The sequence below is a fragment of the Pelodiscus sinensis genome, chromosome 10 (genome assembly GCF_052426305.1).
Source record: "Pelodiscus sinensis isolate ZL-2025 chromosome 10, ASM5242630v1, whole genome shotgun sequence".
Taxonomy (NCBI): domain Eukaryota; kingdom Metazoa; phylum Chordata; order Testudines; family Trionychidae; genus Pelodiscus; species Pelodiscus sinensis.
The window spans coordinates 6,218,854-6,244,796 of record NC_143061.1 but is presented as its reverse complement, the minus strand read 5'-3'; the positions used below and the strand labels follow the sequence as shown (position 1 = coordinate 6,244,796).

The 25,943-nt window shown below is 45.6% G+C and overlaps 1 protein-coding gene across 1 annotated transcript in view; it reads left to right on the top strand.

The window, feature by feature from the left end:
- The first annotated feature begins 6,263 nt into the window (after positions 1–6,263).
- The window catches only part of PDE6D (phosphodiesterase 6D), a 44,237-nt gene continuing 24,557 nt past the window's right edge, over positions 6,264–25,943 (top strand). The window contains exon 1 of the mRNA XM_075938155.2: positions 6,264–6,479. Within this exon, the coding sequence (XP_075794270.1) occupies positions 6,430–6,479 (50 nt within the window). The 5' untranslated portion in view covers positions 6,264–6,429. The remainder of the gene's footprint in view (positions 6,480–25,943) is intronic.

Sequence of the window (25,943 nt, the reverse complement as noted above, 5' to 3'; positions counted from 1 at the left end):
TTTGCAGATGATACCAAACTGGGTGGGGTTGCAACTTCTTTGGAGGATAGGGACATAATTCAAAATGACCTTAGCAAGTTAGAGAAATGGTCAGAGGTAAACAGGATGAGGTTTAATAAGGAGAAATGCAAAGTGCTCCACTTAGGAAGGAACAATCAGTTCCATACATACAAGATGGGAAGCGACTGTCTAGGAAGGAGCATGGCGGAAAGGGATCTAGGGGTCATAGTGGACCACAAGTTGAATATGAGCCAACAGTGTGATGCTGTTGCAAAAAAAGCAAATATGATTCTAGGTTGTATCAACAGGTGTGTTGTAAGCAAAACTCGTGAAGTCATTCTGCCGCTCTACTCTGCACTAGTTAGGCCTCAGCTGGAGTACTGTGTCCAGTTCTGGGCGCCACATTTCAAGAAAGATGTGGAGAAATTGGAAAGGGTACAGAGAAGAGCGACAAGAATGATTAAAGGTTTAGAGAACATGACCTATGAAGCCAGGCTTCATGAACTGGGCTTGTTAGTTTGGAAAAAAGAAGATTAAGGGGGGACATGATAGCGGTTTTCAAATATCTAAAAGGGTGTCACAAGGAGGAAGGAGAAAATTTGTTCCTCTTGGTTTCTGAGGAGAGGACAAGGAGTAATGGGCTTAAAGTGCAGCAGGGGAGGTTTAGATTGGACATTAGGAAAAAATTCCTAACTGTCAGGGTGGTCAAATATTGGAATAAATTGCCAAGGGAGGTGGTGGAATCTCCCTCTCTGGAGATATTTAAGAACAGGTTAGATAGACATCTGTCAGGGATGGTGTAGACGGAGCTTGATCCTGCCTTGAGGGCGGGGGGCTGGACTCGATGAGGTCCCTTCCAGTCCTATTATTCTATGATTCTATGATTCTATGAAATAACTTTTCTTTATTCACTCTCTCCACACCACTCTATCATATCCCCCCTTAGTCTCCTCTTTTCTAAACTGAAAAGTTGCTTTAACCTCTCTTCATATGGGACCCGTTCCAAACACCTAATCATTTTAGTTGCCCTTTTCTGAACCCTTTCTAAGGCCAACATATCTTTTTTGAGGTGAGGAGACCACATCTGTACACAGTATTCAAGATGTGGGCGTACCATAGTTTTATACAGGGGCAGTAAGATATTCTGTGTCTTATTTTCTATCCCTTTCTTAATAATTCCTAACATTCTATTTGCCTTTTTGACTGCCGTTGCACACTGTGTGGAAGTTTTCAGAGAACTATCCACAATAACTCCAAGATCTCTTTCCTGATTTGTCGTAGCCAAATTAGCCCCCATCATACTGTACGTATAGTTGGGGTTATTTTTCCCGATGTGCATTACTTTACACTTAGCCACATTAAATTTCATTTGCTATTTTGTTGCCCAATCACTCAGTTTGGTGAGATCTTCTTGGAGTCCCTCACAGTCTGCTTCTGTCTTGACTATCCTAAACAGTTTGGTATCATCCGCAAACTTTACCACCTCACTGCTTACCCCTTTCTCCAGATCACTTATGAATACGTTGAACAGGATTGGTCCCAGGACTGACCGTTGTGTGACACCACTAGTTACCCCTCTCCATTCTGAAAATGTACCATTTATTCCTACCCTTTGTTTCCTGTCTTTTAACCAGTTCTCAATCCATGAAAGAACTTTCCCTCTTCTCCCATGTTACTTGCCCTTTGGCTGACTGATGTACAAGTGCATATTTATTAGCAATATTGGTATACCCCGGTTACCCTTGACTGGCTGGTACTTCTTAGATATAAAACTGGATAATTTCCTTTTCCTTTTTGATCTTTAAAGGAGATGTTTTTTGAGCCAAATGAGTATCCTTCAGAAACTGGAAACCTATCCCAAGTTAAGTCTATACAGCAGAAAATGAAATAAGGATAGGTAAAATGTAAGATAGATATTGTCGTGTAGCAGGTCCTTTTGACCACGGTCTTGCGCGTATTGCCCTTACTGCCACACTAAAGCCCCTCACAAGAAAAACACAGGCTGCTGAGGCAGATCCAGAGATAGAGCTTGAAGTCCCTCGGGTGCTCAGCACAGTTCTCAGTAAACGGAACTTAACTTGGCAAGCACCCGGGCCAGGGGCCTTCAAGCCTCAGTAAAGGGAACTTAACTTGGCAAGCACCTGGGCCAAAAAGATAAGAGTAGGGACACAAGCTGTCCCACACACTAAGTTAACGAGCACTAAAAAACAGGACAAGATAGGAATAAGAGACATGAGCTGTTATATACATCAGTTAAGAAGCACCTGGAGCAGGGAAACAAAAAACATAGCTAGCTTTCACGTGTGCCAATCATGTCTGCATCAGGCACTGACCACAATCAGACGTCATATCACAAGGAAGGAACCCTGATATGTACACAGTACCACAAAATATCAAATAACCCTAATATGGTACCGGATGTCAAAATTATAGTATAAAGCACCCTGAGCCCTAAGTTCGGGGAGGTTCCGTATCAAGATAGAGGAAACGTATTGTCCAGCCTGGCTAAGGGGTTGATCACCCAAGGCCGCCTCCCACCCACCGAATCACGAAAGGGTGTACGAATCCGGAGCATGCTACGCGTTGTTTTTGTCTGTGTATCATAATTGTCACTGGGTTTGTAAGTATTGCTTAATATATTATTCATCAGCTTATTATTTTTGTATTGAATTTCTTTAATGTATGTTTTATTTGCATGCTACGTTGTCTTAATCAAATCAGAGACAGTAATTGAATATAATCAAATTGTAGTCAATAAAGTTTGTAATTGGTTAAGTACATTTAAGTCTCGGGCTTTCCTCCTTCACGGCCCTAGTCCCTTGCCACAAAACATCACTCCTAGACAATCTATTGAGCCTCTGGTTCATCATATATCAGGTATGCAAAGTGGGAATTGATGAGCAAACAGCCAAAACATGACAAAAAAATAATAAAAGGAAACTTTTTTTCCCAATTCATCCGTGGAACTCACTGCCATTTAATATCAGTGAGGTCAAAAGATTGTTAGACTTTTAAAAGAATGAAGGCTTATTGATAATGAAAACATTAAAATAACCATAGGTAGGATAAAAAACAGATTAAAACCCACTCTGTTTCAGGTCATAAGCCAGCACAAACTGATAGGAGTGAAGAAGAAACATTTCCTATCTGGAGATAACTGCCCACTATCGTTTCTTGTGGACATGTGCGAGCACACATACCCCATCCTATGACACATCTTGTATTGGCCACTTTTGTAGTTACAATACTGGACTAGACTAGAGGGTCCCATTGGCTGATCTGGCAATGCCTACATTCCAAGGAAATCATATGACAAATATTAACACAGTACAGTTAGGTATTTTAAACTCAGGGCATATGAAAATTAAACTGGGAACCACAAATCAGCCCCTTGTGTGTGTATATATTACAGTACTCTTGATTCCATTCCATTTGGTGGAAAAAAACTGCATGCTATCATATTATTTGAGAAACAGTATGTGACACCATGCAATTAACACTGAATTGTATGCTTGTGCAAGGGGAAGAGCTAAAGGTCTGTGGTCCAATGCCTCTCCCCTCCCCCTGAGCCAGGCACTCCCAGCCCCTTCCCACCTAATGCCTCCCCCTTCCCCCAGAGCCAGGCACTCCCAGCCTTCCCAACCTAATGCCTGGGTCCCGGAGCTGCCCACCACACATAGGGTTGCCAGGACAGTCCAGTATTTGCACCCCCTGACTGGTAGAAAAATTCCGAAAATACTGGACACGTACAATGTCCGGTATTTTCTGAGTTCCCTGCTGGGCGCTGGAGGGAAGCCTGGTGGGGGCGGAGGAGCGACTGGGAGGCGGGGCCGTGATTGGCTCTGGTAGCCCTGTGGTCACGTGCAAACGCTGGGCAGGGCGGGGGCAGTGGCTGGTCCCAGCCACTCTTCCCGCCCAGCTTTTGCACGTGACCAGAGGCTCCCAGCACCAACTGCAGCACCGATTCCCAGCTGGGAGCCTCTGGTTGTGTGCAGAAGCCGGGCAGGGAGAGTGACTCGCAGGCCTTCCCCCTACCCCCGCCCCCGCAACTAGAGGGAGTGCCTGCCGGGGCCGCGGCCTGAAGGACTCCGGCTGTGGCCAGTGGCTGCACCCCGTCCCCCCCGCCAGCTCTGCTTCCCGCCCCCCTTCCTCTGGGCCTCCCTTTCCTTCCGTCCAGTCCCGTGGCCCCCGACCCCCCCCCCCGCTCTGCTTCCCAGCTCCCCCCTTTCTCCCGGCCAGCCCCACGGCCCCCAGACCCCGCCCGCCAGCTCTGCTTCCCGTCCCACCCCCCTCCAGGCCAGCCCCATCCCCCTCCCGGCCGGTTTTTGGCGGGGTCTACCTGGCAACCCTAGCCACACACTTCTTCCTCGGGCGCTGGGGTGGTGTGAGTACAGCGGCCAGCTGTGAACAGGCACTTGAAGCCTGCGCAGAGCAGCCCGGCCAGCCAGGAGCATGTGCTGGGGACCGTGAGCAGAGCAGCCCAGCTGGCCGCAAGCAGTTGCTGCGGTGCCGTGTGTAGAGCGGCTGACCGTGTGTGATCTGCACTTGGCCACGTGCTCCGAGCAGCCAGCAGGCCGCACTTTATTCTTTTATAAAATGTAGTGGTGGGCCACAAAAAACTTCGATCTGGCTGCATGTGGCCCTCCAGACGCCTGTTTGACATGCCTGGTCTAGATGGTGTTGGGTCCGGCTGTGAGGGCAGGGGACTGGACTCGCTGACCTCTCAAGGTCCCTTCCAGTACTAGTGGTCTATGATTCTATGTCCATCCACGGGCATAGGGCCTGACTGTGAAATGCTGCAAGCGGAACTGTACTTGCGACCTCTGGAGCTTAGTGCATTAACCTCTAGCACAAGGGGTGGGAGGCAATAATTTTTGGTGGGGCCAGGATGCTTCTGGGCTACCCCAGCCCCAGACCATGATTGGTCTCGGGATGGGGGAACCCCTTTGCCCCCCTTCCCACTAGGCACCCATGCCCCTGGCAGGGCGGGAAGAGGCGTTGCATGCTCCCCCAACCCCAGGCCAATCAGAGCCTAGGGGTGGGGAAGTGTGCGAAGCTCCCTCCCACCCTGCGAGGAGTGCATGGCACTTTGAAGTGCTGCAGGACAAGGGGAGGGCAGAGGAAACTTTGCACACTCCTCCCACCCCCAGGCCAATCAGCACTTGGAGGCGGGGGAGCACGTGATGTCTCCTCCCACTCTGCAAGGAGCTCATGGCGCTTCAAAGCGCTGTATGGTCCTGCCAGGGTGGGAGGAAGCTTTGCATTTCCCCACACCCAGGTCCTAATTGGCCTGGGGGCGGGGGAAGCGGCAGGGCCTCCATGGGCCAGATCAACCCACTCGGTGGGCCGGATCTGGCCCACGGAGGCCCTTTTGCCCACCCCCAGGAGTGGCCTGAGGCCGGCTGCGGCAGCTGGCGCCCTAGGCGGAAGGCGCGATCAGCGGCCCCGCCTGCACTGCCGTCAATGGCCGTGATGTAATCATGGGGCGCCCCGGCCAGCGTCGGCCTAGGCTATTGCCTAGTTTGCCTAGGTTCATGGGACGCCCCTGCCCACCCCTGCTCTAGCACTTGAGCTAAAAGTCAGCTGGATCTCAGTTAAGGCTGTAGAGCAGACTCATTATTCTCTCTGCAAGTGGTCTCAGTGCCCCAGCTGGGACCATGCACTATACCCAGTCGGGGTGCAGCTACATACGGGGGAGGGAGCAGGCAGGCAAGGCTGACATCACACCCTAGGGAACATTATGGGGTACAGGCTGACCAGGATATGCGAGTTGCTCTCTGGCCCATGTTGGGATGGCGGATGGTTAGCCCTTCGAGGGGGGACTGCAGGCGGAAGCACTCGCCCTTTGCAGCAGGAGGCCCAGTGCAAGGGGTGGTGGTGCTGGGGGCCACAGCCAGCTGTTTTACTCCTATAGCTGCTGGGGGGTGGGGTTGCCCAAGTGTGCCAGGTCCTAAGGATGGGGGCTCCCTGCCCCTGCAGCCAATGCTGCCGCCGGCAGGGGGCGCAGCGAAGCACCCTCAGCGGCGCATGCGCAATTGCGCGGCAGCGCCCCTTGTGGCCGAGACCCGCAGCTGCAGCTCCGCTCCTGGCTCCCGCCTCCGTCTCTCGGCGACGTCAGTTTGCTGGGACGTGCCCCTTAGCGACCGCCGCGCAGCCTCCCTTCCTGCGCGCCGCAGACGGCGCTGCCTGATTGGCTGCGGGCGCTGTCGGTCGGGAGCGAGGGGGCGGGGCGCGGTGGCGCGGGGCGCGGCGATTGGCCGGCGCTCCCAGGGGCGGGGCGGCTCCGGTCCGCTCTGGTTGGGGGTGTCGGACGGTGGCGGGTGCAGCGTCCCGAGCGCCGCGGTCGCTGTCCCGGTGAGGCCCGTGAGCGCGCCCAGCCCCCCCCCCCCCGCCCGGCTCCGGGGCGCGGAGCGGAGCCGCCGCGGGACCATGTCGACCAAGGACGAGCGGGCCAAGGAGATCCTGAGGGGATTCAAGCTGTATCCGCCGGGCGGGGGAGGGGCCGGTTCGGCGGGGGAGGGGCGGCGAGCAGGGCCCCCCCCCCCGGTGCTGTCACCGAGCCCGGCGCGTGCTGAGGAGCGGGGCGCAGATCCGCTGCCCCCCCCCCCCGGCCAACTGCGGGGGGGCCCGCCAGGCTCCGTGCCGGGTTACACCTGTGGGGGGGGGGGCAGCGGCTGCGCCGTCCCGCGTCTCCCGCTGCGCGGTGGGACCCGCCGTCCCCCCGGACCCCCCCCATCCCTGCCGAGTTGATCCGCTCGCGGGAGCTGTCCAGGCGTGGCTGCTGCTGGACAGCAGGTAGGGCAGCTGGCGAGCAGCCGTGCCTGGTGCTCCAGGGTTGTGGTTTCATTTTTGCTCGGGAAGCAGAGCTTGGGCGAGGGAATGAAAAGTAGGCAGGTGTGTCTGTGTGGGCAAAGTCCTGAGACGCGGATGATCACTGCCTCTCACCGCAGTCCTATCCCTTCTTTCCCAGCCTTACGCTCTGAATAGTGGCTGCAACTTAAGGATCTGCTTGGCAGGGAAACGCCTCACTTCAAAGTCCAAAAGCAGTGTAGATAAGTAGCTACCTTGTTCCTTTGGTTGACCCAAAAATCCCCCCCTCTTTTGCCTATCAGGCAGTGGGATGTGGTACAGCTTGCTATCTAGAGTGCTTGTTGTGTGTAATCACTAACATGGTATACATTGCCCTTCCATGGGGCCCGCTGATGCTCATCTTAAATTTGTCTGTGCTTTGTTTAACTGAGCAAGAAGTGAAACCTGGGCAAGAAGGAGAATTGAAATCCTGGATTCCTCGCCTACCCAGGATTTTAGTAAAGGGTGGAAAGATCCCATTAAAAAGGAGTACATGTGTGAAAGGAGTAGGAGAAATAGGGTAAGTTTATTTTAAAAGACCCAGCCTTTCATTTTTCAGTGTAATGAATGTAAAGTAGGAAGGTGCTGGTCTTGGTCTGGACGCTAGGGGAAACTGTAGTTAGTGATCAAATTCAAGAGAGCAAAAGTAGTAGTGTCTACTGTGGCACTGTAGTATTTTTGGTTATTTTGCTTGCTGAGATTTTTGCTGTATCAGTTTGTATATAATCTCTAACAGCTGTGGAATGATGTTCTGAGCTGTTCTATGTAGGATTTAATCAACTAGCTACCATCTGAAAGTGTGAGCAGATGTTTCTCCCTGTGAAAGTATGGTATTTCCCCCCCCCCCTCTTTTTAGCAGTGATCCCCCTGTATCCAGTCAGGCTTAAAAATATTTTTTCTGGAGTAGCAGCATTGGAAGTTCTTCCTTGTACATGCAGCTGTCATGTTTCAGTTGTCAAGAATATTGTTACCAAGGCTGAGATGTTCAGGCTATTAGAGAAGATTAAACTTTTGACAAATTTAAGCTAATAAGCTAGAGTCTTCATTTCCCACTAGCTCAAGACCTCAGACGTGCACAGGGCATAAACTCCAGCTGCTAGTTTTTATTTGGCCCTCCAGCATTTGCGGGCTAGGAAACTTAAGCAGCAGCTATATTTCAGTGATGGATGGGACGGATACAATCCCTGTGTATAGTTGATTAAAATAATAAACTTTTTCAGTTTTAGCAAGGGAAGATGTTGTGCAAATGTAAGGGTGCATCTGTACAGCATTAAACACCTAGAACTAGTTTTACTTCAATGGTGAGAAGCAGCTTTTATCACTTATTTGTATTTTGCTCTGGCAATGTGAAGTGAGTGTAAAACTGCCATAGTGGAATAAAAGGGTATTGGTATAAACCAGACTCATGCTCAATGAGTTTGATGAACTATGCTCATTTACATGGAGGCCTTGTCTGTACTAACATGAGCCTTTGACCTAGGTTACGCAGGTTTTAACTTGAAATAAGGCTACACAAATTGAGCTATGTGTAGCATATTTTAAAATTGGGAGCATCTACATAGAACTTTTTCCTTCATGGAGAAGGTCTAGGTTGGATATTAAGAAAAACTATTTCACTAGGAGGGTGGTGAAGCACTGGAATGGATTACCTAGGGAAGTGGTGGAATCTCCATCCCTAGAGGTTTTTAAGTCTCAGCTTGACAAAGCCCTGGCTGGGTTGATTTAGTTGGGATTGTTCCTGCTTTGGGCAAGGGGCTGGACTCAATGACCTCCCGAGGTCTCTTCCTGTGATTCTGTGATTCTATTCCCTTATGCCTCGTACAATGAGGGTTACAGGAGTAGGAGTAAGAAACCCTTCAGTTTGACAGTATTTTGACATTCTTTTGAAATAACTGCCTGCTTGTGTAGATGCAGACTAAATTATTTCAAAATAGCACTGTCGTGTAGACTTACCCTCAGAGATAGTGTAGGCAAGGCAATATCTTTTATTGGACCAACTTCTGTTGGTGAAAGAGAAGTTAATCCAATAAAAGTTATTACTTCACCCACCTTCACTCCCTCTAATTCCTAGGACTGACATAGCTATACTACCACTGCATATGCACATGTGAAATTAAATAGTTTCCAGTAGACCAGTGTAGGACTAATGTAATTAATTTTAACACACATTATGGCCCATCTTAGTAGCTTAATGACAATGCTGAGCACCATCATTTGGGAGCAACATAAGTTCAGTTTCATTTGCTCCTTCAAAATGACAGGGTCTTGGAATAGTATAGAAATTGAGCCCTGATGGAGGAATTGACAAAAAGCAAGTATCACATGGAAAGTGATGTCTTTTGATTCATTAGAAAACATCATTTAAATACTTAAAGAAGCATGATTTAGACTTCATTTGTAAGGCTGCTGTCTGATGTAATAGCTAGATAGCAGGGAATAAAGATCATTCAGCGGATGTTGTGAAGACTAGAACTTTAACAGAAGTTCAAAAAAGTTCAAAAAAGAGCTAGATAGATTCATGGAGGTTAGGTCCATTAATGCCTGTTAGTCAGGATGGGTAGGAATGGTGTCCCTAGGCTCTGTTTGTCTGGAAATGGGTGACAGGAGAAGGATCACGTGAAGATTGCCTGTTGTGTTCCCTCCCTCTGGGACATCTGGTATTGGCCGCTGTTGGCAGACAGGATACTGGGGTAGATGGATCTTTGGTCTGACCCAATATGGCCCAGTACAGACATTCTTCATCTCTGAGGAAAATAATGAGGCATTGCTCCCTCCATACAGGAAAATACGATGTACAGAATGTGGTGGTCAAATAAAAATTAGGATTTTCTCTTTAAAAAGTGATCATGTATTCTAGAAAACATTTAAAAGAAACACAAAGTTGCTGCTTACTCAGCAGCTATTTGCACACATCTTGTTTCCTTAATAGGAAGAGAAAGTTCTGAAAGTTTGTGCTCTAGGAGATGTGGCTGCATTTCCCCTTTCAGTGCTGGAGAGAGAAATGTTCAATTTCCTCAGCGTAATGGAAGTGTAAAGAACTTGTTCAGTTCAAGCTAGACCTGCTTTTAGCATGTGAAACTGATATGATGAGGCCTAAGATATTCTAGTTTCTTTGTGTCGAGATGAATTTATAGAGTAGAGAACTTCATTGGCAAAGTAGGCGTCTTAAATTATTGCAACATAGAATAGACATGTTAACTAGAAGTCTAGTTCACCTTGGCTAGTTAAATGTTTCCTCAATTAGATTCTGTTTATCTATGGTTTTCGGGAGAAGTCAAATGCAAGGTTTCCAACTGATTATAGATAGGATTCCATGGAGGTTAGATTATTATAGAAATCTACCCAAACTTGAATGGCTATGGCATGATTTCCTTCCTTTGTGACAATAGCACCAAAACATGCAATGGTTACAGTGTATAAAAACTCAAGCGAGAAGTTTCTGCTCCAGTTTCTTGCAGGCCTAAAGTTTGCTATTTTGTTTGCTTTCAAGTTTTTTAAAATATTGAATATTTAAGGCTCTCAGGTAAATTTGAGAATAGATGGGAGTAATCTCACCTGTGTGTCTTAAGTATTTATATAACAGCAGGTAGGCATTAATCTGCATTATCTGAGTATGATTTGTACAACTTGTAGGTTGGTACCAAGGAAGAGATGGAAAACCTTTAGCCAACAAGCAGCTTGATACCTTTTTTTCTCTTGCAAATGAAACCTGATTGATTTAACAGTTTAGTCTGTTTATAAATTCTTTGAAGATACTGCCCTATAGCAGCAACTCTATTACACTTAAAGTGTATCTGCAAGTTAGTTCTTCCTCAGGAAAGCAGCCTAGTTGCCTCATGCTGAACAGGACGTTAGTTCTAGGGGTACCTGAATTATGGTCCTTTTGGCAATATTAGCCAAGATCCCAGCTCTGCAAGTGTTTGTGTGCACAAGTAGTTTTGTTAACTCACATGTGTAAAGTTAAGCCTGTACTTAAGTATTTGCAGGATCAGTGCTTAGTGTCAAACTACAGAACACACTCTGAAGGTGCTAGGATATCTGGAGAGGAAAGAGCCTTATGGGCTACTTGAGTGCATCCTTCATGTTTATCTGAACCTCATTTGCTTTTGTCACAGAGTATCTGTCAATATTTGTTCTGTCACCTTATCTTTGGAACAAGTTTATACCGTTAAATTTCAATGTCTTTATTTAGCAGCCTTTCCCATACAGGAGTAGAGAACTGAAGGAAGACTCAGTTTCCTTGACTTATGTCCTGGTGATTGAATAGTTTCTCTAAACTGTTTTTTTATCATCCCTTGGTGATTTGGAATCTCTGTATGGGTTCCTTCCACATCTCTAGCTAATAATCAATTGCATGGGACAACTAAGAAAGGTTGATTATAGGCAAATTTGGTTCAAGTACAATAGACCTATTTTAGTGGCAGCATCTGTATTGTTAATCGGATATATTTGATCGCAGTTGGGGTGGTTGATATGTTTGACTCTTAATGCAGCATCTCCCAAATTGTGGATTCTGACTTGGTGTGTCCCACATTGTCCAGATGAGCTACCAACCTCCTGCCTTGGTGTTTTCATTTCCTCTGGGCAGCAGTGTACAGGATCTGGGCAGCAGTCTCTGGGGCATATGTGGACTGGGAACAAGCTGCTTCTTTCTTTGCATTGCTACTGCTGCCTGGATCCCAATTCTCATGACACTGCCTGCAACTCAGAGGCAGAGAGAGTGACATGGGTAACAACACAGAGGAAGTGTCTGGAGCCAGAGAGTAGACAGCAGCCTGGTAGAGATTGTGGCCTGGACCTGGAGAGAGGGAGGCAGCTGGACTGTAGGAGGGGGCAGGTTTGGTAAGGGAAAGCAAGGGTGCTAGCGGGGAGCAGAGTAGTGCAGTTGGTGGGTTACCTTAGTAAGGAATTGGATAACCACTGTCTTAAGAGACTACAGTTCAGCTCCTAAGAAGCTGCTCTTAGTAATGTCTTACTCCAAAATACAAAACAAAGCTAGGGTTTTTACTATCTTAATGTTTCTAAATGAAACTATCCAAGATGCTTAATAGTAAGCAAATGCACTAAAGCTTCTTTTGTCCACATATAGCAGTATTTTTATTTTCTCGTACTTGGTGCTATGCAAACAGTTACCAGGGTGGAATAAAGGTATGCATGTGGGTTTGCATTTGAGGCAGTAGGTTGTCAGTGAATGGCCAGGCTCAGCCTCCAGACTTATGGAACAAATATTTGTTCTTTTTCATTTTATTTCAGGGACTCCGTGTATGTCCCTCTCCCGATTCTTCCCTCCACCACATGCTTGGGGGTTCTGTCAGCTAATATCTCCCCCATGGTAGGGGCTCAGTGCTCCCTTGTCCCCCTTCTTCCCGTTCATGGGTCTTCATCTTTCCCATACTCTGGGTTTGATGTACCTCCATTCCCAATATTGGGCCTCTCTATACTCTTCTCCCCCATGCCAAGAGCTATTTGTTCCCCCTTATCATTGTTCCTTCTTCCCACTCCATGTCAAGGGGAATGGAGAGCGAGAGAGACACAGACAGACAAATCCTATGCCTCTCATCAGTGTTTCTTTCTTGGAAAAAATCATTCAAGGCCTCAGCATGTTCAGTTGTATTGGGAGGATGGGCAGAGCTAAAGTGGAGGTATTATGCTGGAAGGTGTTAATGGCTTATTTGATCTGTAGACAATTACAGACCTCCATTTTCCCTCCTGCCTGTTTTTCAGATTTCACCAAAGTCAAGAGAGATGGGTCACTAGATTAAAGGAGGGGGAAGAGTACTAAGTAGCTAATTATGATTTCTGTAGTGCTCTGCCTTCCTCATTAAAGGTATTCCAACTAGATGAGCACATTCCAAAACTGTGCTGTACACTCTGGTCACTTTATTTTGGATTTTAGCACTTTTAAATCAATCTTCATGCCTCTCAAGTGGCAGGCATCATGGTTCCATCACTGATACCTAATCCACTAGGCCACTATCTCCCAGACTTACACATCTTTTGTCTTATTTATTTCAACTGAAACTTCTGGATAGTAGTTCTGCTTTTGCACTTATGTACCACTTTATCATCTGTGTCAAAGTACTTTACAGAGGTGAGCAAGTTATACTTAGGATACAGTTTGCCTAACTAAATGCAAGGGACCAAATTCTGTCCCATTCCAAGTAAATGGCAAAACTGTTATAAGATTTCAGAAGCCAGGATTTGACTCCGAAATTTTAGTCAATATGTACAAGCACTGTTTGGTAGATTTTGTATCTTACCTCTTTATAGGAGTCTCCTATTTCCAGCTCTGCCAACAGTTTGTGGATAATCTGTTATTCGGCTCACAGAAAACAGAACTGTCCACATTTTGCACAATTATAGATCAAGGGGCATACTGATGAGCAGGGCTCGACAAATAATGTAATCTCCTTGCCCGTGGCGAGTAGATTACAACCCGGAGGAGCCGGCGCAAAGCGAGTGGGGCTTGCCGCCGGTTAGCAAGTCCTGCTGATGAGGTATGCAGGAATAGCAATTTTACCGGATTCTAGGGTGTCCTTTCAGAGGAAACCTCTTAAATAGGGTGAAGCCTGGGCAAACTACCCCTTTTGCCCCACCCGTCTGAGAGAATAACTGACAATCTATTTGAATAGTGTTCTGTGTGATGTTGTCCCTATTTTACAGTAGTGTGGATGTTTGTTTGTTCATCCAGGCTCTGAGTAGTACTGTGAACATGTCCTTACATTTTAATCATAAATTGATGTGTGCAAGCTAAAGATAAACTACTGAATGGACAGTCAGCTTCTGAAACATCTTTTGGATGAAGTATAAACGTTTTTTTTTTTTTTTTTTTTAAATTCTAGATTGGATAAAAGTCAAGAACACACATCCATCTGTGCAAATATCAAGGCAGGGTGGCAAAGATCCAGTCTGTGGGTGGTGAATCACAAAGTATGTTACTTCCCTGGTTTTACTAAGAGGAATATTTCTATTAATGCATTTGCCTGGACTGTTGATAGTTCCTCATAAGGATGGGGCTCTGAAGAGCCCACAACTTTCCAGAATGCAGCCAATCAGTTGAAAGAAGTTTGTGTAAATAGCTACAGGAGCAGACTGAATAGTTTGCAAACCAAGATGGTAAAGTAGTTGTCACTTTTTGTGACACATAGGAAACTCTTCCATTGCAATTCATGTTGTTTAGGGATGTTAAAATGAATGTCATTAAGTAACCCTGTAACAGCAGAAAATTTCACAGAAGACCAGGTTCTTTCCCCTAAGTGGAATGTAACTGCCTGACCCCTGATTTCCCTGGTGTAATGTGGGCTGTGCACATTCCTGGGGGCCTGTGCATGCAGGTGGGGATTTTTTTAATCTCTTGACAGTCCTACTTAGAAAATATGTTAATATATAAAAATCAGGCAGGAACCAAATGCAAATCCTTGTTGCCACACTCTACAACAGTAAACCTGAAAATTAGATTTACTCACAGTTCCAATGTTTTGCTGAAGCTGTTGTCCTAACTTTCTCTCTTCTGCAATGACCTTTCCAATCTGTAATAGACTCCATAAATTCTTATTGTAATTAACTTGTAAAGTGACTATTACAAAGCTGCAAATGTAGGTGTTTCTTGTACGTTATCACTGTAATTCTAAAAGTACAAATGCCTGACACCTGTACAGATGTAAAAGACACATGTACAAATGCCTGACACAAAGTACAAATGTAAAATGGACCTTTTTGTCCTTTGAACTCCCTGCTTGTCCCCTTCCCCTCTATGTACATTGTCTCTTCTTTTCCTCCTTCACTGTTCTCTGCTTCGTGTGCAGAGTAGGTATGTGAATGGTTAACTGGTAAGCATCACCCTTAATGGTTAACCGATGGAGGCTGGAGCAGCTCCCCACTTGCTGTGGGCAGAGGGCTGCTCCAGCCCCTCAGGGTCTGCCACGGACAGGGGTGCTTCAGCCCTACAGCAGCAGCCCATGTCCACAGCGTGCCTGCGTACATTAACTAGTTAAATATTACATTTAGCTGGTTAACCAATTTAAATGGGATTTTACATCCCCTAGTGCAGAGTTAGTTCCTTCATGCAGTTGTCATTCAGATCCCATCCTGGTATATTGTCAAATCTGCCTTTATTCCCCACTTAAATTTCAGACACCAAGACCATGTTTATGCGATTACAAACTACAAGGTCATAAATGTGGTGCCATAGCAATGCCGCTCTAAGCCTGTAGTGGAGATGCAGACTACAGGGACAGAAGGAGGTTTTTCTGTAGTTGTAGGAACGCCGCTTCCTCCTTGGTAGCTAGTTTACCTGAAACATTCTTCCATTAGTGTAGCTATGTCTACACCAGATGTCAGAATAGCTATGGTGCTCTGGGGGCGTGCATAACTGTGTTCACCTAAGCCTTAAGTGTAGACCAGTCCCCTGGCCTGTTCTTCACCAGAACAGGCAGAACGGTGCCCTGGCTTTCCTTGATGTTCTACAACTTGTAAGGCTTGATAGTGAGAGGCTGAGAATTGAGTCAGACTTTTATATTGTAGCGTGGAGCCCTTTCATTAGGCTACCCTGTTGCTTTAGTGTTAAATAACTTCTGTCTCACATTTTCCAGTGACTGATTTTATTTCCTGTATTTCCTAATACCACAGATACCAGAGTGACTTTTACTTCTTGTTCATGTAAGCAGCATCACATAATGCCTGTAAAATTGCGAGTAGATTTTGAGAATTAACTCATTGTGCCATGTCGACAGAGGAAGCATAAAAAAATGTTGTCATGTTTTTTGTAGATCCCAGAAAAGTAACCGTGCTTTCTGGGTCGCCTTTTTTAAAGACGTTCAAATCTGAAGCCATACATTCTGGATACCGTCACACTAAGGCTATGTCTATGCTGCACGGCTACTTTGAAATAAGCTATTCCAGAAGGAAGCCTCAAAATTAGTCCAAAGCAGGCTTGTCTAATGTAGACGTGCTATCTTGATTTAGAGCCCCAGGAGGCAGTGAGGAGGGATAACTTAGAATGGCCCTGGTGAAGGCTATTTCGAAATAGCAGCATTGGAGCATCTACACATGCCTTATTTCGAAATAGCTATTGTTATTCCTCGTGGAATGAGGTTTACAGATTTCAGAATAAGCTGCCTGTTATTTTGAAATTATTTCAAAATAATGGAGTGGCTGTGTAGATGCTCACATTTTTATCTCCAAATAACGGTGCAGTGTAGACTCACCCCATGAACCTCAAACTCTAAATTGGAGGGTGGCCCTTTAAGTTAAGGGGGCTTCCTACTATAGCGTATGTTGTTGTATTCTTAGTCAGAAGGACTCTAGGGTGGTGGTGCCACTCTTCATTAGGAATAGGCTTATGGAACAGTAAGCATGGTACAGTAAAACCTGCACTATCCAGAACTTAAGCATCTGGAACACTGTAGAAACCAGCAAATTTCTGACACCAGGAAAAGTAAAACAAAAAACAAAAAAAAGGAAACTGGCCCTTTAAGTGCTGGGCCGCTCCTCAGAGGAGCATGCAGCATGTACCTGGGGGAGGGGCGAATGGCAAGCATCTCGGCTCCTGGCACCCCCAGCAGGCCAGCCCCCCGCCACCCGCCTGCCATCTCCAGCTCCCGCCCCCTGGCTTCCGCCCCCTCCATACCAAGCCACATTTCCTCCCCCCCCGCCCCCCCGCAGGCCACATCCTGGCCCTCACATGGCTCCTGTGTGCCTCCTCCCCCCCCCCCATAGGCCCACACAGCTCCCGCCTATTCCTTAGATAACCAGAATTTTTAGGTTACCGGCATGCCCTAATCCCCAAGCATGTCAGATAATGCAGGTTTTATTGTAATTGAAGTCCTGATTGCCTACATGCTTAGTCTGTCTTCTATGGCTGTTTTCTGTATGTCTGAAAGACACTTCTCCCTCATACACATTTGGCCTAACTTCTAGACCTGATGGACATCCACAGCTGTAGTGCAAGTCAGGCCAATACCCTATGGATAGTACATCAAAGGAGTAATTTACTATATCAGAAAAGGGTGGGGTTTTTTCTCTGCTGTGCTGCATCAGCAAATATATGACTTGTTTGTCAATGTAGACTTTACAGAAGTGCTTGCTTTAGCAGTTTCTCTAGTTGATTTGAATTTTTATTTTGTTTGTTAAATGCACAGTGCTACTGCCAGGGCTAAGTACATTTTCTGTAAAACCTCAATAAGATTAAGTCCGCTTGTGACTCTTTAATTATGTTTCAAGGATACTGAGTCCCCTTCTCCAGAACGGCCCGCATTCTTTAGCATTCTCCCTGCTCACAGAATAACATATCTGATTGAAACGGTGGGAAGTGATGCAAGGTGAATAGGTGGGCAAACAAATGTACATAAATTCAAGGAAGCTAACTATCTTTAGCAGAATCAAATATCTGCTGGCATGGTTAACCATTGATTACAAATATATTGGAGGAGATATTTAACTATTGCTGTAGTCTTAAAAGACAATAGAGTTTTGCTCAGCCAATATGATTTCTCCTGGAGTAGTTAATTCACTACTGTTACAAACAAAAGTCCTTATGGACTAATTAACAACTGTATGCAGCAACACCATTCCCTTGAAGGCTTCAACTGGCATTTGCTGTGAAAGCAACTGAAATCTTGAGTTCTTAAAGGGGACTTTTCAGCATTTCATTTCAATCTGTAACTTGTTCACATTACTTACGATAGAAAAACACATGCCTGGAAAAATGTGGCTCTGATCATTTGGCATACTTTCCCAATTAGCTTGTAGAATTGTACTCTTGATTTTGGGGTGTATTCCCTTTCTTCATGCCAGTTTAGAAAACTGTTGAAGGGAAGACATGGGGCTAGTCAACACTAGGGAGTCTTGCAGATACTGCTGCAGAGCTCCAGAGTAAATGTTCAGAACTGATGGGAAGTGGAGGTTTGCATTGGTACCATTTTACCACACCAGTTCAACAATCCCTAATGGAGCTAATGCCCTACTTAACTCAGTTATTGAGGGGGAAATGTTTTTAAAAGCAAATGTAATGCTGATAGGAAGTTCTGGGAGACTCAAGTCCTCATTCCACAGAACAGGGAGAGTCTAGACCGTGTCACTGCATCTGGGAATGCAAGAGGAGTTCAGTCTTTGACCTTTCATTCCTTTCGCTCTCTGCTGAGACTGATAACAAAGATTACATACAGTTGGTGCCAATTTTAGAGGTGACTTCTGTGATCTGAACACCTGTCTACTAGGAACTGAATTAAGACTTGGCAACTCCTTTCTTTCAAGCCAGCAGTCTTCAGATGGCAGTGACTTAGATTATTACTGACCTGGGCTGGATTTGAAGTGCTCTCTTAGAGATGCAAAGTTTCATAGCCCAGTGAAAATTCATGTGAGTCGCTGTATTCCTTTCCACAAATCATTTTCTTCTTCTTTGAGGGCGTAGGGCATCTGTGGAGTCACACACGTGGTACTTTGTGCTACTGGTACTGAACTGCAGAGCTGCCATGCCCTTTGGAGGGGGATGTCTAGCACCCTACTGTATGTAAAGGAGTGTGCCCCCTGATTTCACCTCCTTCCCCCAGTATCTTTGCTGTTTGAGGTGACAGTTAATGGAACTTGCCTTTGTGTCCTCAAGCTAGATCTTCCCTTAGTTTAGGTTATTATTATTTTTGAATAATTTGCATAGAGCAGGGTAGGATTGTTTGGCATATATAGCTTGCCCTTGTCCTGGAGCCTTTAGTCCCTCACCGGGACCATACTGCAATGGCTTCAATAAGTGTGTCTCCTGCCTGGCGCTCATTTGACACTGGTGACCACATCCAATGCCTCCTGGTTTTGAGCAAGACCCAGGCCATAATGCAGTGTAAAATTTTCTGCACCTTTACTCCTTGCACTAGATGGGCGATACCGATAGTTTGATACTCCCAATGGCCCCATCCAGGGTCTTGAGACCAGCTTCTGTGCCACAGTTAAAGACACAAGACCCAAGAAGTATCTTAGGCCAGAAGTTATATTACAACATTTTTCTTGATCTCAAAATCAGTGTTCCATGTACGGCTCTTTTTACACAGTAATTGGCCTCCCTGATGTTTTACAAAACAGCTTGTATTGTAAGACTCGCATGGTAAACAGGTAAACTCCTGTTCAGTAGCATATATTCAGTGGGAAACAAAAGGCTTAGAACAGCTGCGTGACTTAACTCTTTGTCCAACAGAAGTAAGTGCCAATTAGTACATCTGTGATTGATTGCCTCCTGGCCAGACGGGGCAGAACTAGGTAAGGATCATTAGCACATGGTCTTATACAGAAGTGGAGGGAATTCTAGGGAAGGAAGTGAAGTGGAGATAGGAAAGAGAAACCTGTAGGAGCAGATCAAGCTCCAGGGAGAGCTCTGGGTTAGGGCCCAGGCAGGCAGCTAGTAAGAGGCTCCAAAGGGAACAGGTTAGGACCCTGTGGGACAGATCCTGAGCAAGTGTGTTCTCAAGATATGGGAACTAAGTAGATTCCACTTCCCAAAAGGTGACATATCTCAGACCTGCTCCTTCTAGCCAGGAAATAATGTATTTTAAGAACATGCTTATCTCAGCTGCAACTTCACAAAAAATGGGCATGTCAAATAGGGATGTAAATGGTTAACTGGTCAGCCTCACCTGGTGAGTCTTACCAGGTCAGGTTAATAGGTAGGGGCTAAAGTAGCTCCCTACCTGCCCCAGATAAGGGGCTGCTCCAACTCTGGGGCCCACTGCAGGCAGGGGCAGGCCCAGCCCAGTTCCCCACCTCAGATTACATGTTGGCTCCCTGGGAGCTGGCTTTGCTGTGGGCTCTGCAGTATGAAGCTTATATACAAGCTGTATACTGCAGAGCCTGCAGCACATGCAACCCTTTAACTGTTAGGATTTTTAGCAGTTACGCGGTTACGTTTTTACATCCCTATTGTCGAGGTAAGTGAGGAGTTCGAGTGTCCAAGATTCTCAAGCAACTGTAAATACTGAAGAGAGTCGACCACCTGAGTAGTGCACAATACTTTCGAGCCTACAGTTGGCTAAGTCTTTGGTGTTTTCTAAGCTGTTCACATTCAGCATCTCATTCATTGCACGTGTTGCAAGGAATACACCCATTGTCAGTTGTAACTGAGTATGGCATAAAGGCATTTTTGGCTCTACATAAAACTACTAGGATTAGATATTCAAATAGCAATAGCTGCTTGACTGCTTAACTTAATGACCTCTCCAGGTGTGCATAAAGGGGAAGGTTGGGGGTGAATGTGATAGGGAGGACTTGAATGAGATGCAGAAATGGAAGCTCCTTCGATCCAGATGGCACTTATCTCTTTTTGTAAAGCTTTTCCTTCAAGTAAAACTACTACATTGCCTCCCAGTTTTTCTTCAGGTGTTGAACAGTCCTTAATAATACAACCCATCATGTTTAATACCTGCAAATTTATTTTAATGGCATCTTTAGAGGTTGCATAGGTCATCTTGTTTTTTAATACACAATGTTCAAAGGAGATTGACTGTCCCTTCTCAGCTGCTCCACTTGTTTCGCTGGTGGGAGGTCAAAACCAATGTCTTCTAGGAGTATCCTTTTTTTCTCCTTTCCCATCACAATAGCCAGCTGTTCTGCCAGCCTGGGGTGAACATTATCTTGCCCTCCAAGAATACAGCTTATGAAACATGGGAGTCCAGATGCCAAGCATGATGGACCTCAGGGCATTGCAGTGAACCTTTAAGACCTTTCACCCATCGTTGTAGCCTCATGTAGTATAGAAGTTTACAGACACCCCATGAGCATAAACTACATCGACAAGCTGGGAGATGCACATTACCAGTTCTTGTAAGTGGAGGCAAGTGTGATGCCTCTAAAAACAAATCCACTAAGTAGTTCATTACTTTGCTAGGGCAGATTCACTATGGGCACGTTTAAACTACATTCCTCTTTCGAAAGAGGAATGTAAATGAGGCAAATCAAAAGTGCAAATGAAGCTCAGATTTAAATATCCCATGCTTCATTTGCAAATTCATGTCCGAGTGCTTTTTCAAAAAAGGGTTTTTTGAAAGTGAAAGTGCCGTCTATATGGGGTTCTTTGGGGAGGGGGAGAAACCCTTTTTTTGAAAGAACTCGTACTCCTGAAAAAATGGGGAGTATGGGTTCTTTCAAAAAAGTTGTGTTTTTTTTTTAAAGAACCCCGTCTAGACTGCGCTTTCACTTTCAAAAAGCCCTTTTTCGAAAAAGCGCTCGGACATGGGATATTTAAATTCACGCTTCATTTGCACTTTTGATTTGCCTCATTTACATTCCACTTTCGAAAGAGGAATGTAGTTTAGACGTGCCCTTAGCGTAAGGGCTCAGGATCATTGCATAGGTGGTCCTTGAAATCCCCATGGCCAGCACACTATTTCACAGATGGGGCCACCCAGTAGTAGACCTCTTCAAATCCAAAGGACACAATAAGCACCAAGCATGATGCACAAGATCACACACAGACAAAAGCTCTCTGTGATACAGTTCTACAAGATGGGAGCCACCGTCTTTAATCCAGTTTTCCTGATCCTTGGTCATAAGGAAGATGAGGTTATACAAAGCAAACATTACAGTAGCTTCAGTGTGGTCTTATCAGGGTGGGCTGCTGGGGTTAGAGTAGCTCTCCACCTATGGCAGGCTGTGGGCAGGGGGCTGCTCCTGTGGAACTGGTTAACCATCACCCAGTAAGCATCACCCAGCAAGGTAATCAGTTAACCAGTCACCCGTTCACATCCCTAAGACATACCACATCTACCATTTATCCTATCCACAAGGCTTGTTACACTGTCAAAGAGAGCTATGAGGTTGGTATGACATGATTTGCTTGTGACAAATCCATGCTAGTTGTTGCTTACCACCTTCTAGATGTTTGCAAATTGCTCAGTTATTTGCTCCCTTATTTTTCTGAGTATAGAATTTTTGCTGGCAGGTCTGTAATTTGATCTTATTTTCCTTTTTATAGATTGGCACTATATTTGCCCTTTTCCAGTCTTCTGGAACCTCTTCTCTATTCCAGGATTTTTCAAAGATAATTGTTAATGGCTCAGATATCGCCTCTGTCAGCTCCTTGAGTATTCTGTAGGATGCATTTCATCAGGCTGACATTTCATGTAGGTCAATGCAGGTGCTTTCATTGTGGTCTAGGTATAATGAGTGGCGGTCGCTTTGTTCTGTCCAACCACCATTAAGACAGAAGCAAAGCTTGTTCATTAGGAGCTATGGAAAACCTGCAGTTGGAAATCTGGAGGAAAATCTTTAGTCTGTTTTAGCAGTAGTAGTAATAAAAAAAATTCTCTGATGGAAGCTCTGTGAAGTGTTAAGGCTTTTGCATTTTGATCAGTGCCTCACTATCATTTTCTTACTATCTTAAGTAGATGAAACACATTATCATATTAATTTCTCTTTCTGGAGGACTCAGTATCAGACTGATTTCTCCTGTAAAGGCTAGGTATAAAATTCTCCATCCAAAACTTGTAGATAACACAGGATGACAAAAACCCTGGAAATTAATTTTAGTAATATTTAAGCTCAGCTGTGGTAAAAAAGAAATGGTCTAGTTCCAAGATCAGCTCCCTTTAGAACAGTTGCAGTATGTAAGTGATAGCAAAAACTGGATTGAGAAGCATGAATTATTTCATTTGCCATACTCGCAACATCAGTTGGTCATTTCAACCTCATTTGGTCAATTCTCTAAAGCAGAATTACAAAGAGATTAGGTTCTGAAGCAGGTATTCTTTTAAAGGTTTAGAATCTGGATGGCAAAGAAAGTTGTTTTTTTCAGTTGTGAACAATATTGGGGCTGAGCGACTGCAGAGAATACTGATCTCCCTGTCTGGATTTCCTCTGTCTCACTGACACCGTAATATCTTCCTCTGTGTTATGTGTCACTGGGGGGAATTTTCATCAAGGGAAGAGACTGTTGCTATAGTGAGTATCGTATTTCTCTTCCTCTTCTCTGTTCCCTCAATATACACATTGCTATGGGAACATGGTCATGGAGGGAATCTTTCCTAACTGTGTCCCTTTGAGGATACTTAAGAGGCTTACAATGCAGTCTAGAAAGACTATTTGTATGTGCCTCTTCATGCTTCTTGTGCTGCTTGTGGGTCACAGAATCATAGTAGAAATGTCAGGTTGGAAGGGAGATTGAGAAGTAATTAAATCCAATCCCTGCACAGTAACTGTAGGCCAGCCCTGACAGATCTTTGTCCAACCTGTTCTTAAAAACCTCCAGCGATGGGGATTGTACAGCCTGTCTTCGGAAAATTATAGCAGATCTTAACCGTTCTTATAGTTAAAAAGATTTTCGTAATATCTAATCTAGATCTCAGATTTGGCCCACTACCTCCACTGAACAGAGGGAACAGTTGGGCTCCTCTTCTCCTTATAAGGGCCCTTAAAATATTTGCAGATTCATCAGAGTCTCGCTCAGTCTTCTTTCCTCAAGAGACTGTGCCCAGCTTTTTAATCTTTCCTCATAGGTAAGGCTTTCTAAAGCTTTTATCAACAGTATCGGTTGCTGTCCTCTGGACTCTCTCCAATTTGTCCAGTTCCGGACCACTGCACTTTACGAAAGATTTGAACACAAGACTTCGGCTGAGGTGTCATCAGTGCTGAGCAGAGCAAGACCGTTATCTCTCTTGCGTAACATGCAACACTTTGGTTAATACACCCCAGACAACATTAGCTTTTTTTGCAACTATGAAGTTTCCAGGTACACATTTACCCCGTATCCCTTGCTCCTTGTATGGGAATGTGTTCCAATTGACATCGTCCCAATCTGCATATCCATTCTTTGCAACTTGCATGTGGATTGGGACGGACATGAATCAGAACATGTTTCCCTATTTAAGTGACGGACATGTAGTAGATGTGTAACCATGGGTGGGCCTGGGTGGGCAGTGGCCCACCTGCTTATGATTCAGGCTCCCCCCCCCCCCTCCCTGTTTGGTCCCAGATCTGTTCCTGCTCCAGTGCTTGCCCTGCACCACTTGTCTGATGCTTCAGCAGGAGGAGTAGAGTCAGAGCGTGGGGGCTTACCAAGCTGCAGAGTGGGGTTGGGAGCATGCCCTGCTCTACTTGCTAGGTCCTTCTGCACGGGGTCTTCCAAGCTCCTGACCCCCACTCCCTAGGTGGAGTACTGGAGTGGGGGCAATCCCACACTCACTAGTCTCACTCCCCAGATGGAGCAGAATGAGCCCCTGTGCCCCAGTCACATTTGCCCGCAGGAGCACTGGGCAGACAGAACAGGACAAGCCCTGAGTGCCAGGCTGGGGGGCAGTACAGTTGAAGGTGTGGGGGTGCACATTTTTCCTGGAGCCCCCGGCCAGAGCATCTATGCCCCCCTCCACCTGCAAGGCCGGCTGGTGGGATGATCCTACCACTCTACGTGTCATTGTCCAGCCGCACAAGTGTCCCCTCCTGCCTAGCCACTACTGTACCAATGGGTCTCCAGTATTCGTTGTTTTGGTATCGCCCTGTTCAAGAACACAGCTGTGGTGTGCATCAGGGTCCCCGGTTCCTCGTATTGCTGACTGTTGCAAGATATTTTCATCAGGTATATCATAAAAAGACCACTCTGTGACAGTTGAATGAAGGAATGTGTCTCTGTGCCAAGGATGAGAATGTGTAGCCTTTTGCTAACCAATAGAGTTCAGCAAAATTTGTAAACATTCAATGTCCAGTATAAGTGATAACGTGATTAAACTGTTTTCTACTCTAATAACCTCTTGTGTTAATTATTCATAAACCACCATAAATCTACATGGTGCTTTACATGCATGGATGTCTGTATAGTACTTGTATTTGATTCATGTGATCTACTTTCAGCTGATCTTTGGCATGGGGGAAAATCTTAACCATTACCTGGAAGCAATCCTGTTTGGCAGCCTCTCGTGGGGGCTGGGGGAGGGTGGAAGCAGGGTAAGAGGGAGTGCTGCCGGCTCCAGCACTCAGGGGCTGGGAGTCAGTAGCCTTGCGTGGGATGGAAGCCTCTCCAGCCTTCCCCCAGTTATTTAGTTATTAACCTGTTAAACTTAATGTTTAACCGGTTAACTAATTAAACAGGATTTGACATCCCTAGTTCTCACAGTAAAGCACAGATCCATGAAATAAGAGGCAAAACATAACTTGGATGACAGCAGTAAAAAGGAAACAGAGCCTGATTTCTCTCCAAGTTCTTCTTACTCTTCTCTGCCTATTAACACTGATCCCAGTAGTCGGGATTTTCCCAATCAACTTGATGTGGAAACATCTACTCCTAAAGAGTTAATTCTGTAGTGGAATGTTGCTGGGCTACAGATGAGTTTGTGAAGTCCTTGCTTTGGTCATTTGACATTCATCTTGGAAGCATCATTGCGGTTAGAAGACATGAACTATGTTTAGTAATTTAACCAGGAGTTGGCATGTTCATGAACGCTACCATAGACTGATAATGCTGCAGCAGTGGTGTCGAGTGCCAGGATGGTGGTATAAATCTTGATTCCCAGATCTGAAAGATTCATGTTTGCAAGTGCTGATGAAGTGATAATGCGAGACTATCTGGACATATTTATATAAATGACATTTAAATTGGTTCAACTCTTTACAAGTTCTTTTGAAAGTTTAATTGCTGAAAAGGGCTTACTCTGTACAGAATAGACTCGGGGCAGGTCCCTGCAAGAGGCCCTGAATGATCATTCAGTAAGTGATCTGTCATCATTACCTATCCTACATTTAGAAGGAGAAAGATTAATAACTAACCAAGTTTTGCAAAGCTAGCACTACTGCTGTTCTAGCTGACAGTATGGAAGGCAGTTAGTCTAAGGAGTATATTTGGTATGACCTCATTCAGAATGCATTCCCTTTTACCGCTTAGGGTAAGGGAAGTGAACAGTTAACCAGTAAGCATCCTCCTTAATGAGTGATACTTACCACCTCCGGTGGGAGTGGAGCAACCCCTGTTCAGGCCACAGCCCCTGCCTTTGGCAGTGGGACCAATCCAGCTGGGCTGGAGGGGCCCCCTGCCTGCCTCCCTTAATTGACTATCTGGTTAAACATTATGTTTAACCAGTTAAATGGGATTTTACATCCCTGCTTGGGATGTATGCCTTATGTAAAAAGGAGCC